This window comes from Clarias gariepinus, chromosome 5, assembly GCF_024256425.1.
Source record: "Clarias gariepinus isolate MV-2021 ecotype Netherlands chromosome 5, CGAR_prim_01v2, whole genome shotgun sequence".
NCBI classification, from domain to species: domain Eukaryota; kingdom Metazoa; phylum Chordata; class Actinopteri; order Siluriformes; family Clariidae; genus Clarias; species Clarias gariepinus.
In genome coordinates, this window is record NC_071104.1 from 21,825,344 (window position 1) to 21,840,827 (window position 15,484).

The following is a 15,484-nucleotide window of genomic DNA, read 5'->3' on the forward strand; positions in this document are numbered from 1 at the left end:
CTTTGTGGATGCAGGGGCGTGGTGCGGGTCTTTTTCACCCCGAGGCGCTCGCACACCGCCGCAAACACCTCCGCCTCGAAGTTACGCCCCTGATCACTGTGCAACTGCTCCGGGGAGCCGAATCGGCTGAACACCTCATCCACCAGCACTCGAGCCGTGGTGGAAGCGCTCTGATCCGGAACAGCGAACGCCTCCGGCCACTTGGTGAAGTAATCCATGGCCACCAGCACATAACGATTCCCGCGATCAGAGATGGGAAACGGCCCCAGAATGTCCACGCCCATACGTTCCATGGGCGCCCCCACCCGAAAGTCTTGCAAGGGCGCTCGCGAGCGCTGGGTAGGGCCCTTCTTTGCCGTGCAGACATCGCATCTGTGAACAAAAAGTTCGCTGTCAGTATGACAACCCGGCCAGTAGAACCGAGCACGCAACCGCCGCAGTGTCTTAGTTACCCCAAAGTGTCCCGAACCCGCGTGCCCATGAACCATCCCCAGCACACATGCCCGCAAAGTCCGCGGCACCAGCAGCTGAAAAGATTCACCAGCGCCACACGGCCGTTCCCACTGGCGGTAGAGTAAGCCCCCCCGCAACGCTAGTCGGTGAAACTGCGAGTGGAGAGCTTTTTCTTCGGGTCCCAGGTGGGCGATTGCGGCATAATCCGGTCTCTGGCCCGCGTTAACCCAACTTAATACCCGCTGTAATGCCGGGTCCTTCTCCTGCTCGACCATTAGCTGATCGCAGTCCATCTGTGGCACAGGCGAAACGACCACCGGCGATGGTGTAGGTGCCGCAGTGACTCGGCTGCACGCCGGCTCGGACGGCCGATTACCGACGGGGGCTTCGGAAGACTGCGCAGGGAGAATGTTCTGATTCACGGGGGTCGGGGTGTGTTCGATGTCGTGACCACCCACACGCTCTTCAACCCGCTCGCAGTGTCGACAACGCTCCTTGCTGCACGGCCGGCGGGATAACGCATCGGCGTTAGCGTGCAATTTTCCCGCTCGGTGCTGAACGGTAAAATGATAGTCCTGCAACCGTTCGAGCCAACGCGCTAACTGCCCCTCGGGCTCTTTAAAACTGAGCAGCCACACCAGCGAAGCGTGGTCGGTCCGCAGCAAGAAGGATTGCCCGTATAAATACGGCCTAAAATGCTTAAGGGCCGCGACGACCGCAAGCAGCTCGCGCCGCGTGACGCAGTAATTCTTTTCCGGCCCAGACAACGCGCGGCTGAAGTACGCGACAACACGCTCTTTGTCCCCGGCAACCTGAGACAGGACGGCCCCCAGCCCTACATCGCTCGCGTCCGTGTCGAGAATAAACGTACGAGCTATATCCGGATATTCGAGAACGGGCGACGTAACCAGAGCTTCCCGTAACCGTGTGAACGCACGCGCGTGCTCCCTGTCCCAGCGAAACGGCTGGTTCTTTCTCGTGAGCGCGTGCAGCGGGCTGGCGATCGTAGCAAAATCCCTCACGAACCGGCGATAGTACGACGCTAACCCGAGAAAGGTGCGCAGCTGCGACACATTCGACGGCTCAGGCCAATTCTGTACCGCGGCAATTTTGGCTGGATCGGTGGCAATCCCTTGAGCGCTAATGACGTGTCCCAGAAAGACAGTTTCTTGCCGCAACAACTGGCACTTTTTGGGATTGAGCCGCAAATTCGCCCGCCGGATAGCTAGAAACACCTCCCGTAGGTTAGCTAGCGCGACCGCAAAATCCTTGCCGTGTACCAATAAATCGTCTAAGTAGACGACACAACGGTTGCGAGGGATCTCTGCCAATACTCTCTCCATCAACCGTTCGAACGTAGCGGGAGCGTTGCAGAGGCCGAACGGCATGCGCCGAAATTGCCATAGACCTTGTCCGATCGAAAACGCGGTTTTGGGTCGTGCTTCCGGGGCGAGCTCTACTTGCCAATACCCGCTACGCAGATCCAACGAGCTAAACCACGCCGAGCCCGCAACGTGTTCCAGCGCATCATCTATTCGCGGTAACGGATAAGAATCCTTGCGCGTCACCTCGTTTAACCGCCGGTAGTCCACACAAAACCGCCACGATTCGTCCTTTTTACGCACCAGTACAACGGGTGAAGACCACGGTCCGGATGCTGGCTCTATAACGCCCGAGTCGGCCATCTCACGCAGCTGCTGCTCGGCTATAGCTCGTTTAGCTAACGGGAGGCGTCTCGGATGTAACCGAACAGGAGCGGCGTTACCCGTATCGATATGGTGCGTGCACTCGCGCTCATCCACTGCGAAAATATCGGCGAACTCGTGCAAAAGGGACTTCACGGCGTCGGTCTGCGTCTGATTTAGCCCTACACTGCTACGCCGCATCAGCTCGGCCATTATTCTCGCTCGGACAGCTACCGGATGTTTACATGGCGCGTCCACCGGAAGTTCCGCCCCGCTGGTGCGTGCTACTAACTCGTCCGGCCGCGCTTTGGGCACTAGCAACCTAGCTAAACCGAAACTACCACGCAGAGTCCCGTCTGCGAGATTCAGTACCGCACCCCACCTTTCCAAAATGTCTAATCCCAAGATACAATCATCCTCGATATCCGCCACAAAGAATGGGTGAAAAAGAATGATTGCACCTACTTGTATTCGCACTGTGCGACAGGCCCGTATCCTCAAATAACTGCCCGACACGGTGCGAATGTTCACGGCCGGGTCCGGCAGCACACGACCGCGCTCTCCGCGCTTCAACAATCCCCCGCGCAGCAGCGAAACTGTAGAGCCGGTGTCCACGAGCGCCCGCAGCGAAACGTTGTCCAGGCCGCAGTCCACGTAGACCCCCGCGCGATTTCCGACACGTCCCGACCGGAAGTTAACTCCGGCAGTTGGGGGAACAAAGATGGCTGTGGGAGGCGGTTTCCCCTCGGCGCCCCCCGAAGCTAGTTTAACGGCTGCTGGGGTACGCTGTCCTCCGGCCGGAGAACGTTGCAGCGGTATCCTTGGCCTCGGCGTTGTCGCGGAAACTCGCCGGCCGGGTCGAGGCCTAGCCGCGACGGGTAGCCCTGTCCCCGGCTAGGTTCACCTCCCCAGCGGCCGCGAGCCACCGAAGATCGCTCGGCTCTCTCGCCGTGGTGTTCTCCCAAGATGGGCTCGGCGCGCTCAGCCTCGCGCAGCGCCTCGGACAGCGACGCCGGTGCCGCTAACCGGAGGTGCTCGCGAAGGCGGTACGGCCGGATTCCCCGAAGAAACGCGCGACGAGCTAGCTCTTCCTGCTGGCCGTGTCCGAAATCCGGGTAGCCCTGGCGCGCGAGAGATCGCAGGTCCATGGCGAACGCCCCTAGTGGCTCAGAGGCGCTCCGCACGCGGGTTGCCAGCTCCTCGCCCGCGGCCTCGTTACGGTCTCCTGCGCCGAAACGGAAACAGAGCGACTGCTGCAGCTTTAACCAGTCGTCCCGCTCATCAGCCCGGAGATCTTGCAACGCCCGCAGCGCGTCACCCTCCAACGAGAGGGCCACCCGGACGGCTGTTTCTGCCGGGGACCAGCCCGCGAATTTGGCGGCTAGCTCTACCTGGGCGATGAACGCGTGGGGATCGCCGGCGCCGTTGTAGGCCGGCAGGCGCAGCTGTAGGTCGCTTCGCTGGCGGACGGGGCACGGAGCTGTAGCTTGCTCCGGTGTCGGCGCCACGTCACTGGAGGACTCCTCCCCGAGGTCTAATACCGGAACCTGGAACGCGCCGCTCCGCTCCGGTCGCCGCTCTTTGCCTGCACTAGCCCCATCAGGGAGGGTTTTCTTTCTCCGCAGCTGCTCCGCTACTCTGCGGCCCATTTGGATCCTCCGGATTTCCTCCGGGGTGCGCTCCAACTCGTGACTCTCCATAATCCCACTTCTGACACCAAATGTGGCGTTTTTATCGCCTGAAAGGATGGTGGAGAGACGAGCGAGCTTATCTTGCTGCCCAATGCAAATGGCTGGGAGTATTTTATTCAAGCACACAATCTCACAACTCGAACACATGAGAGGGCTTAAAAGAAGAACACCCTATCACACATACCCTGGCTGAAGCCACTAAACCAAACACCTTTCCCCAACACGGTGAACACATAAACAGTCCCTCCCGCAGAGCATGATGGTTATTACCCGAAACCCCGCCCACGCCACAATATATATATATATATATATATATATATATATATATATATATATATATATAATTGTATATCATTGCTAGACAACACATCTTATTTGCATCTAGAGACTCTTTGGATGGGAATTTTATAGGTCAGGAAGAGTGAGGATCAGAATTTACTGGTGCGCTCAAAGTAAATCCATACCTTCAAACAGAATATGTTTCATTTTGACACATTCATGAAGACTCACATTCACGTGTCATGATGATGGACTACTGAATTACACTCAGTCATCTGTATTCTTTGGCACATCTGCCTGGCTGCACTCACTGGCCATTTTATTACAATTCGGCACTATGCAGCATTTATCCACCCTCATGTACCCTGTCAATTACTGAACAAAGGCCACGGCAAAGGTCAAAATTTTAGGTTTAAAAGTTCTCAACACCATAACAGCCCTGATATTGTAGTATGTATTGTGCTGGTATAAGCATATCAGTTTCAGGGTTTCTTAACATGGTGTTCAACATGGTAAAAATAGAACCAGACTATACTGTAGCTCAGTAGCTGTAGCTCTGGTTTGCGTTCACTGCGTTCTAGAGCTTTATCGGGATTTCTTTCTAACAACAGGACTAATTTGGGATCTTTCTCACTCTTTTCATGACTATAAGCGTGTATTTTATTGTTAATAAATTTCAGACCAGCACTTGATTAGCAGTTTTGGAGAATTTGGTGACTAGCAAAAGATAAATTGAAACACTGAAATGAATACGCTTAAATATCCCATGATATTCCTTGCCTCATACAGGCATCATGCATCATTTGTAACAGATGGTAACACCCCAGGCAGAGCATACTGTCACATACATCCACACCACCACCCATACCCAATACAGCAACCCTATAGAACAAATCTACTGAACACACACCACAGACTAAACTGAGAGATGCTGAAAAGAGCAACTGAAGTTGTTGAATTACGTCATATACACCTGTTCATGTGGTGTAAATCCCCCTGTCTCTCTCTCTCTTTCTCTCACACACACACACACAAGCACCTACCTCATAATTCCTAGTAGGAGCCCCTCATCTTCCGACTGCCTTAAAGGGCATTGCTTTCTTTCTTTTATCTGAGATTTGGCCTTTTTCTTTGATGAAAAATGATGAAGCTTCTTTACTTATGTTACTCCCCTTGGTTCAGACTGTCTTATCCTTTGCTAATCTCAATTTGACTTTCTTTTTCTAGATGCCTATGCCCAGTCAGTGTCTTCAAAGTGGCAATTTGATTATGTTTATCTCAGTGTACCACTAAGGCTTTCTTTGAACTTGGCCTCGGGTGGTGCGGAACACGGGACAGATACGGACAGATACACACCAGTGTGAGTGTATGTTTGCACCGAGCTCCATGTTTAGAACCAACTAAATCCAATGTGATGGTGGGTCACATGAGTTGCATGTATGATTAAACTATATGAAACTACTGCTGCCTAATTGGCCAACATCATGGACCATGGCTTTCTGGTCTCTGTAATGCCAAGAGTGATTTTTTTGTCCAGCAGCAGAGCGACCAGCAAACTCTCTGCACCCTCCTCAATGGGCACACACCGCACTCACTAGTCATTACTGAGCACACTTCCTCCAGTTTGATGTACTTTGTCCTCTTCCTCTCATTATCCTTTTCAATGTGACCTTCCCTAAGCACTTTGAGTTCCAAGATAATGAGCTGCTTGGAGTCCTCTGAGCACAATGCAATGTTATTGTTTCCGCACCCGATCTTGCTTTGTCACTAGCAGGCCAGCTAGCTATAGTCAGCTTCTCACAAGCTTCTCACCAGCCCTAACGAAGATGATGGTCCTTTTCCCTGTGTGGAGGAACTTGCAGTGGCAGTGTCTGCCATGGCCTTGGACACTTGGTCATGGTGCCATCAATAGCACCCCTTACCCAGGGCTTTTGAACAGCAGATGAGGATGTGCTCCAGGGTTCCTCTTTCATGCACAACAGGCAAGCTGGTGACTCCATGTTCCCCAGGCTAAGCAAGTAGGATGGGCTAGGCAAAGCATTAAATAATGTGATATATGATGGTGCTCTGTCTAGATCATTGTACGAAACTTTGCTCTCCAACGCTTGCTCTTTCCCTGATGCCCCATCTTCACCATCCTGCTGACTCACCCCTCCTCGACTAGCTCTTACCTCATCCTAAATTAGTGCTCTCCTTTCCATCTAGGGCCTGTTCTCCCTTAAATATAAATTGCTTTGTACTAAAGCCTAAATTTATGGGTAGAAGCAAACGCCTGTAATGCTGATCATGTGGAAGTGTGTAACACTGGCATCCCCTTGTGGTCATTATTAACACTGTATCGTGTGTCATTTAGAATGTATGAGGTTTCTTTCTGCACTATCTTCTGTTTTGTTCCATGATTAGGCTTTTTTCTGTGTTCTCTGTAGAATTTTAAGCCTCTGAAGCTTGTTTCATAATGTTATCTTTGTTTTAATAGGTTTCCCTAGTATACTTTAATAAGTAGATAATGGATGATAAAAGAACTATGTGCCTTTTTTTTCTGTCTGCGTTCTGATCCCTGCCATAGTTTATATACATTGCTATGAAAAAGTATTTGCCCTCTTTCTTCTATTTTTAAATTTTTTGAAAAAAACAAAACAAAACTCCTTCTCCCTCGCCTGCTACATCATAAATAAACAATGATTAAATGATTAACCACGTTTTTTTCGAAAGCCGGCTTACTACCAAACCTGTTGAATCAAGAAAATCACAAAAATGTGGTTAATTACAGTTCATTCATGATTTATCAAGGTGGCGGTTACATTTTTTTTTACAGGTGGGTTTGGACAGCTTTTTGTCCCTTAAGATATATCTATTTATGATACATATGATAAATACAGTATGTATTTATGACAACTTTGGTTACCTTTGTGTAATATTAAAATCTGTTTGATAATCTGAATCATTTTAGTGTAAAATATGAAGAAAAAAAAGTCAGGAAGGGGACAAACACTTTTTCATGGCAATGTACTAACCTATTAACACCTGTTTTTATCACTTAACTCATTCATTTCATTTCAGCAAGAACTTCAAAGGCTGTTCCAGGAACACTGGGGACAAGGTGTGAAAATTCAACCTGGACAGATCACACACACACACACAATCACACACTTATTCATACCTACTGTATTTATTAATTCAGATTTTCAGTTAAAAAAAAACCCTTCCGAAGGTGGTAAAACACCCCTGATGATAAATGAAGCAAACTGATTTTTGCGTGTTCTGTCTCACTCTGAAAGATGATACAGTCCACGTGTATAACATGACTACTATTTAAAGAAAAAAGAATTAAGAGTCAAATGGGAGGTAAATTTCACATTTTTATTACCAGCTGTGTTGTTGGATTTGTACAAAGAGGTCTAGTAATGCAATTACAAGACTAGAACATTGGACACTGTGCACTTACATAACCTGACAAGGGAAAGGGGTCTCACACAGACTGCACCATGGTTTAGCAAAGTGCTGTTGGAGCACAGAAACATGACGTACTGGAAAAAGAGGTTACATCGACACAATGTGGCAGCAGGACATCACTGACAGTCAGTGCACCATTACAGTTTAGAGTCGACCAAATTTAAAGAGATACTGTACTGCTGAACTGTTAACTTCCACTAGTTAACTTTCTCATAGAAGTGCAGACTCAGCACTTTTATCACCACATTTACCATCTGGGTCGCATCAGATTCTCTGGTTGATCAGTGGCTAAGGTGAGTGACATGGTACTGGTTCAAAAACATAAAAGATCAACAAAGTCACTAACCATCAGCATGATCATGATTACACCAACATGTCAGGATGATCTGGAATTACTCATTTGTTGCTTGAAATCTAAACAGTCTAAAAGAAGGTGATACAACATCATTGTTGTGCTGCATAAAGAGACGTGTAAAAGACCAAAGTAATTAATGTATGCAGTCTAATCACTACAGTAGCCAGTGACCGATCCAAAAGCTGTTTGCCATACACAAACACACACACACACACACACACACGATCACAGAGGCACTTAAGAAATGACAAACACTACTAAACTGTTAAGGCACCACAGACACCACAACATACCTTTGGAACAATGACACATTCCACAAACACTGGGTTATGCACATCTATTCATTTTTTAAAACCTTTTTCCTAATTCTTGTGTCTTTCTTATGTTTGTGTTCTGATCATTTTTCATTCAATCACATTAAGAAATACTTTCGGTTTAACAATCTACTGCTTCAGCGTTTAAATATTAAAAATGTCTAGAGTATTAGGATCAAACTGTTTAATCTCTATAAAAAAAAAAATCGAGATTTATACTGTAATCTAACATGCTAATATGTGCAGCGGTGAATACAGTGTGAAGCCCAGAAATGATATTGCGCTCCATTAGAATAATTGTACCTAATGCCAGGCCCTTACTGTAGATAGACATGATGTATAAATGATACAGCAGTGGATGGAGAACTTTAATGCAAGAAGACAATAGTGTATGGAAATCACAATATAATCTTAAGTGTAAAAACAGTGTAAATATCAAGTATATATATATATATATATATCTGTCTAAATTATGTTCAAAATCAAATATAATATGTAATCGGAAAAAAAATACATTCAAAAACCTTCATTTAACATTAATCATAATTGACACCAACACCACAGTCCTGCATTTTAGCATGAACAAGCCCCAACTGTCCAGGTAGCTTCAGCAACTATGTACCATTCAGAAACTGTGTGCACTTTGTGTGTCATGTGTGAGTGAGGACATGTTCTTAAAATGTCATGTCTCTTGTGATAGACCTTCACAAAACAAAACAGAAATCTTCAGCTAATGCTTCAGCTTAATCACATGTATTTTGAAAGGCTAGCTCAAGGTAAAGATTTCCTTAGAAAAGCACCTAAAATCATTCGAGGTAATCAAACTGACTGATTCATTACACAAACACTGTACTGTACTGTGAGGATATGTGTAGTGACTACATGCAGAACTGTAATTACTATTGTTTGTGGACTTGAAAAAATTTTTAAAATTAGTGTCCAGGCTGATTTTCACATCTGACTATGGTGTGTCCTGTGGAAAAGCTCAGCTTAATTCATTACACTGTGTATTTAGACATAAAATGTGATTGGGGTGTTAAAAAGTGAGCTTAAAATCAAACCAATAACTGACATGAGCTCACGCCTTGTCAGTAGCATAGACTTGGATTGATGACTGTATGGGGAAAGCAGTTTCAACCAAGGTCAGTGACGAACAAAAGTGGGAGCTCTAGCATCGGGGAATGAGTTCCTTTTTATAGGCCACTACACCTACAGCGGCGGAGATCGCCAGGGCTGAGGACACGCCCATGAACTTGAGGAATCCTCCAACGGATGGCAAGTTTCTCTCCCAGAAAGTGGTGACAAACGGTAAAGCAGGGACATCCTGTAACAATATCATAAATATGAACAACTATAGTACTGCAATTCACTGACAGAGACTGTATAATAGTAGATATATATAGTATTTTATTATAATTTAGAATTAGCAGAATGGATATAGATTTTGTACCGGAGAAGCAGGCTCAGTTTGCCAGATCTGAGTTGAATGCAGTTTCCCCATTGCAACTAAAACCTGAAAGAGAGAGTGATTCATGTACAACAATTCATATTATACTTATATATTGCATAAGTTATATACTGTAAATATATACACACCAAACCACACCAAGAGTACATAGAGTGCAATGATGTCTCACCTCCCTGGATGCTCTCTCTCCAGCCTGCACAGCTCCTTCCATATAGCCACTCCACTCTGTAGATGTCTCAGTGCCTGCAAAGTAAAGTCTGCCCACAGGCTCCCTCAGGACTCTACACACAGAGAGAAATGCATAACTAATCTACCTCTTAAGACTCCATATATGTGTCGACACTTTCACAACCAGTTTTTTAAAAACTTTATTAACTGATATGGAAGGTGAAGAAAAAAGTACATCATTAAATCATTTAATGTACATTATTTATCCATTCACTTATAAATAAATATACAATATCTGGAATCTCCCAACATGATTGTGGCTGTTATCAGCATGATTTTCATTCAGAATAACTATAATGTAATCTTTTTTTTATTTGATTCTGTTCGGTTCTGTTAATACAGTAACATTAACTGAATTCCGGCATTTCATGCAACATTTGGACAACTTAATATTGTTAAACAGAAAGCCTCAGAGCATGGACAAGCTTGGTTTCAGTAAATTAACTAGCATAACTTTAAATGTAATCTCTTTAGCTAAAAACAAACTCTTCACATCCTAAAAATATACAACTTTTTATTTGCGGTATAAATGCAACATTAAACAGACAAACTTTTTATTAGAGAGTTCAGGTTTTCTACAAACACTGAAAATTCTAAAAGTAATTTCAGGATTAAATTTGTTCAATTAAAAAGACTTGAATAAACATGCAAAAGGGTACATTTGAAAAAAGTTGTATAAATGTTTTAAAATACTGTCCATATTGTTAATGTTATAATGTCCAGTAAAAAAATGCATACCAAAAAAGATCAGGATATACCTATGCATAAGAAAAAAAAAAAATGCAATAATTTTCCCCCCGTAACTAATTTAACCTTTTAAGACTGGTGATTAATCTAGAGCAATGCAATTTGGAAAAATTTACCCCAGAAGGAAAATTTAATGAAAGGGAGGAAGCAGAGGGTAATGTCAGATAAAGTATTGAAGTCTACTTACTTGCCATACTGAGTGAGGACTCCGGGGGGCATGCTGGTCGTGTAGCAGCCACCAGAGTATTCATCCTCACACCAGTTCTTTTCCTCATAGTGTACAGGCTGGGAAAAAAAGACATTTATTTATCAAGTTTGCAATCATGGCTCAAATTTAATACTGCTGAAAATATACATCTTGTATGTTGTGTTCTTTAGAACATATAATAATTTATGACTGCAAACAGCATGTGTATTAAAAACCCTTTACATCCTGAAAATATATAACTTTTTATTTGCACTACGAATGCAACATTAATCAGACAAACGTTTATGAGAGAGTACAGGTTTTTTACAAACACTGCAAATTCTAAAGGTGATTTCAGCGTTACATTTGTACCATGAAAAAGACTTGAATGAACACGAAAAAGTGTACATTTGATAATAGTGGTATAAATCATTTAAAATAAACTGGCATGGGTGTGACATGTTTGAATCAGTCCTTTATAAACTTTATATCAGAATTATAAACTGAAATCATTGAATTTTGTCAGTAATAATTTAAAATAGGAACAGGTATAAAATGATTAAACATTAATTATTATTGACGGTTTTTACTGGTCTTTGTCTCTCACTTTCTTTTCCTCTTTTTTCCTTCAAGTTATGAATCTTTTGGTTCCTCTTTGTGGTTTAATTTACAAGTCAAGGCTTATTTAATACATGCAGATGTAGTATTTTAGCGCATTAATTTAAGGTTGACTTTTTGCGTGGAATTGCCCAGTTTCACTATTTTTATTACTAGATTAAGGTAAACTAAGATGGGATTAAATAAAAATATGGACCATACAAGGGTCACCAAGGGCTAGGTTGGAAATCACTACTATACATCACATTTTAGAATTCTACAAAGTGGTATCTATATAAACAACAAGTACTAGTACTGTGCTCACTTCTTCCTACAGCTGCATTCTTGTAATATAAGTAGATGGTATCCTGCTTGCATTTATAGAATACTCCAAATTGCTCTCAGATGTATTTTTGAACTTACATTTTGTTATAAAACATGATTCATGAATTTGTCAGTTCTGCAATAATATTCAGATTAGGCATCATTTCAGTTTGAATACGTAAAAAGAATGAGCTTGCTTCCTGCCTCATGACATTTCTTATTTGATTTTTTAGAAAGAAAAAATAAATAAATAAAACGCTTCATTGTGTGGCTGTAATGTTTGGAATAAATCCTTTTGCATTTTTGCACGGAGTTCATGTTCTTTTCACATGCAATTCTTATTAAGAAGCTAGAAAAGACAAATAGTTATTTAGATAACTACTTTCCAGTGTTTAGATTCAACAAATTTTTTGGCTTAATCTAAACACAATTCATCACTACTTGATTCTCCTCCACTATACTGTACAGTACTATGAAAAAAAGCAGGTTAGTAATTATTTCACCACGGCATGCAACAGGACCTTAAAAGAGTAAATAGTTATTTGGCTGTGGTCAGCAGGACAGAGAGCACTCTGATGCACAAATAAATTAATAAAGAACAGAAACTTACATGCAAAGCTTCCTCAGTGCCTAAGACACGTGCATAGATCTCACAGATCCTCTTCTTTCTATGAGGGTAAAATTCCACATCTCAGGTCAGCTGTGATTACAGACAAGAAAAGCTTTAAAAAGAAAAAAAATAGTCCATTTCCAACAAATATTTACCTTTCTTCCCTGGTGAGTCCAGCCAACCGCCTGCTTTTGCGTGCAAGAATAAAACTGCAAGAATGAAAAAGGTGTGGTCAGCTAAACATTTTTTTAGCCAGCTGTGTCTACAAACAACATGTGTTTCTATTCACTGTGGGGGAAAGTGCACCATCTCCTATTAGTAATCGCAGCTAGTTTTACCCCATAATGGCTGGCACTGTTCCGTCAGGCTTAGTGTCATCCAGAGTCAGGCCAATAGGAGAGTCCTCATCTTCGATCACCATGGTTCCACAGTAGCCTGGAATAAAACAGCACTTTTAAACACATACACCGTAAACACAACAGGCATAAGTTAATGGGATATACATGCCCAGACGTAGTTCATTTTGAACCTTAATCAGCAGAGCCAAAATAAAGAACAATAAGAGTTAAAACTAAATAATTGTTTTATTTATTTTTTATTCAGCCTGAAAATATTATTTTGTGGCTTTCACAAGTGCCACTATAAACAGCCGATATTTGTATCAGTGGCTCAGGTTTCTTTGTTGTTGGCATTTGGCCAATCCCGAAATCTCAGCACCCAGACTCATGCCACTCATTACACTCTCCTCTCTTTTCTCTAAACAACCTAGTAATATAAACATACTAGTGAAGAGGCTGAGCAATAGTGAAAGTAGAGAGAGAACTCACATTATCACATTATCTCATTAACTCACAACTCGCAGTGGTTGGGAAGCTTTGAATCGTGGTGCTAAATGTTGAGTGTTATGTATTCATCAATTACAGCCATTTGTCTATTTCTGTAATTTAGCTTAAACATGGCTGAAAAAAAGTTTCTGTTATATTAAAACTCATCTAAGGTATGCTACTTCTGTCTCCTAAGTCCTAACTCACCTAGTAACACACCATAAAAAATAATTTCTTAAAAAGGTCAAGTAGACCTTGTCTGTGGAATATATAGGTTGTTTACATATAGTTGTTTTACATATTGCATGACTACTAGGCTATAAAATAAAAACAGGAGTGTAGTATATCAGCAAATAAACTGTCAGTTCTTTAAGTTTATGTGTTTGAACCAAAAAAAATGTCTTGAAAGAGCAAAATTGTGATTAGGAAGAGGTGACACAAGACTGAGCATCAGAGGGATATGTTAGACCTGCGTCATATTATAAGAAACCTATTTCTACCACCAAAACAGCTCTGATCGATTGAGGCTCCACAAGACCTATGGAATGTGTGTTGTTGTATCTGCCACCAAGATTTTACCAGTAAATGCTCTAAGTCTTGTAAGTTGTGAGATAGGGCCTCCAAGGATCAATTGTTTGTCCATTACACCTACACACAACAGTACAGTAGTCTCCTTCCCTGGACCACCTTTGGTGGGTACTGACCACTGCACACTGGGAACACCTCACAGGACCTGCTATTTTGGAGTTGCTCTGACACAGTCGTCTAACCATAATATTTTGAGCCTTGTTAAAGTCACACAGATCCTTACACTTGTCAATTTTTCCTGCTTTCAATTCACTTATTTCACTTGGGTTCACTTGCTGTCTAATATATGGCAGTCTTTGATGCCAAAGAGATAAACAACAGTATTCACTTCACCTCTAAGTGTTTTAAATGTTATAGCCAATCAGTGTTTACCATACAGTGGAACCTCGGATTGCGAGTAGCGGTTTGCGAGTGCTCCACAAGACGAGCAAATTTTTTTAATGAATTTTGACTTGAAAAACTAACAAGTCTTGGTTTACGAGTACCAAGTATCATGTATCACGCAGGCGCTTCTTGTTTTGACGCAAAGCATCACGTGATCACAACTGAGCCAACGGATCTCTTACTGGTATAATCAACATCCGTGCACGCGTGTACTGTTTACTATAACACTGTGACCACGTTATGCGCGTTAAACATCTTTTATTTTGTATTTATATGTGTGTGTGTGTACAGCGCGCGTGTAGTGTTTATTATAACACACATGTGTTACTTTTACTGTGTTAGACAAGAAAAGGGAGAGGGAAGGATCTGATTCCTTTTCTCCTCTTACTTTAGCTTCACACACATACACAAACACACACACACACACACACACAGAGTCTGTGCGCATAAACGGAAACACTTATCTGTCGGGATTTTTTAAAAACTTGTTTTTTAAAGGTAAAGTGCAGGTTAATTTGTTTTATTTTTACTTTATATTTTGTATTAATTATTTATATGTATTTATTTTTGGGCTGTGGAACGAATAATTTGAGTTTCCATTATTTATTATGGGGAAATTCACTTTGATTTACGAGTCTTTTGAAATACAAGCTCATTTTGAAAGGAATTATCTAAGGTTCCACTGTATTTGTATTATGTTTCTTAGGTGATAGGAGACTCAAAACTGCTTATTGAAGTAATCGATTACCCTTCTTCCTCCAGAAGTTCTCCCGATAGTAGACCATGCACTTGATAACCGAGCCCATTGGTACTCTGTGGATAAGTTGATTCCTCAGTGGTGGAAGTTCAGGGGAATAGTGGATCTTCAGATTCATCCCTGGTGGTATGGCAACAATAACATATTTCGCCTACAGCAAAAAAAAAAACAACAAAAAAAAAAAACTAATTATCTAAGATTAAAAATAAGCACAACCTGCATGAAGCTGCATGTATGTGGAGTACTTATTTAGCTGGATTGGATGATTTGGGATGATTGTGGATTTGTCTGGAACTGTTGTCAGACTTGTTACAGAGACAACGAGTCTGTAAGCTCAAACTAGCTAAGGTGCAGACTTATTAAGTTTAAACAGGTTTTGGTTAGGAATTTAAAAGTATTACACTATGTGGCCTAAAAATGCACACACACACTTCAACATGAAAAATATATGCAGAAAATTGTTAATACTAATTTAATATAAACATCAAATTGTTCAACTACTGACATATTTAGATAAAACATAATACTATTATATTTCAC

General features: G+C 42.8%; 1 protein-coding gene across 1 annotated transcript in view; it reads right to left on the reverse strand.

The window, feature by feature from the left end:
• Positions 1–7,449: 7,449 nt before the first annotated feature.
• The window catches only part of mao (monoamine oxidase), a 30,414-nt gene continuing 22,379 nt past the window's right edge, over positions 7,450–15,484 (reverse strand). The window contains exons 8-15 of the mRNA XM_053497209.1: positions 14,936–15,095; positions 12,730–12,826; positions 12,547–12,600; positions 12,392–12,449; positions 10,861–10,958; positions 9,868–9,979; positions 9,681–9,743; positions 7,450–9,554 (exon numbers count right to left, since the gene is read on the reverse strand). Coding sequence (XP_053353184.1) covers positions 9,399–9,554; positions 9,681–9,743; positions 9,868–9,979; positions 10,861–10,958; positions 12,392–12,449; positions 12,547–12,600; positions 12,730–12,826; positions 14,936–15,095 — 798 coding nt within the window. The 3' untranslated portion in view covers positions 7,450–9,398. The remainder of the gene's footprint in view (positions 9,555–9,680; positions 9,744–9,867; positions 9,980–10,860; positions 10,959–12,391; positions 12,450–12,546; positions 12,601–12,729; positions 12,827–14,935; positions 15,096–15,484) is intronic.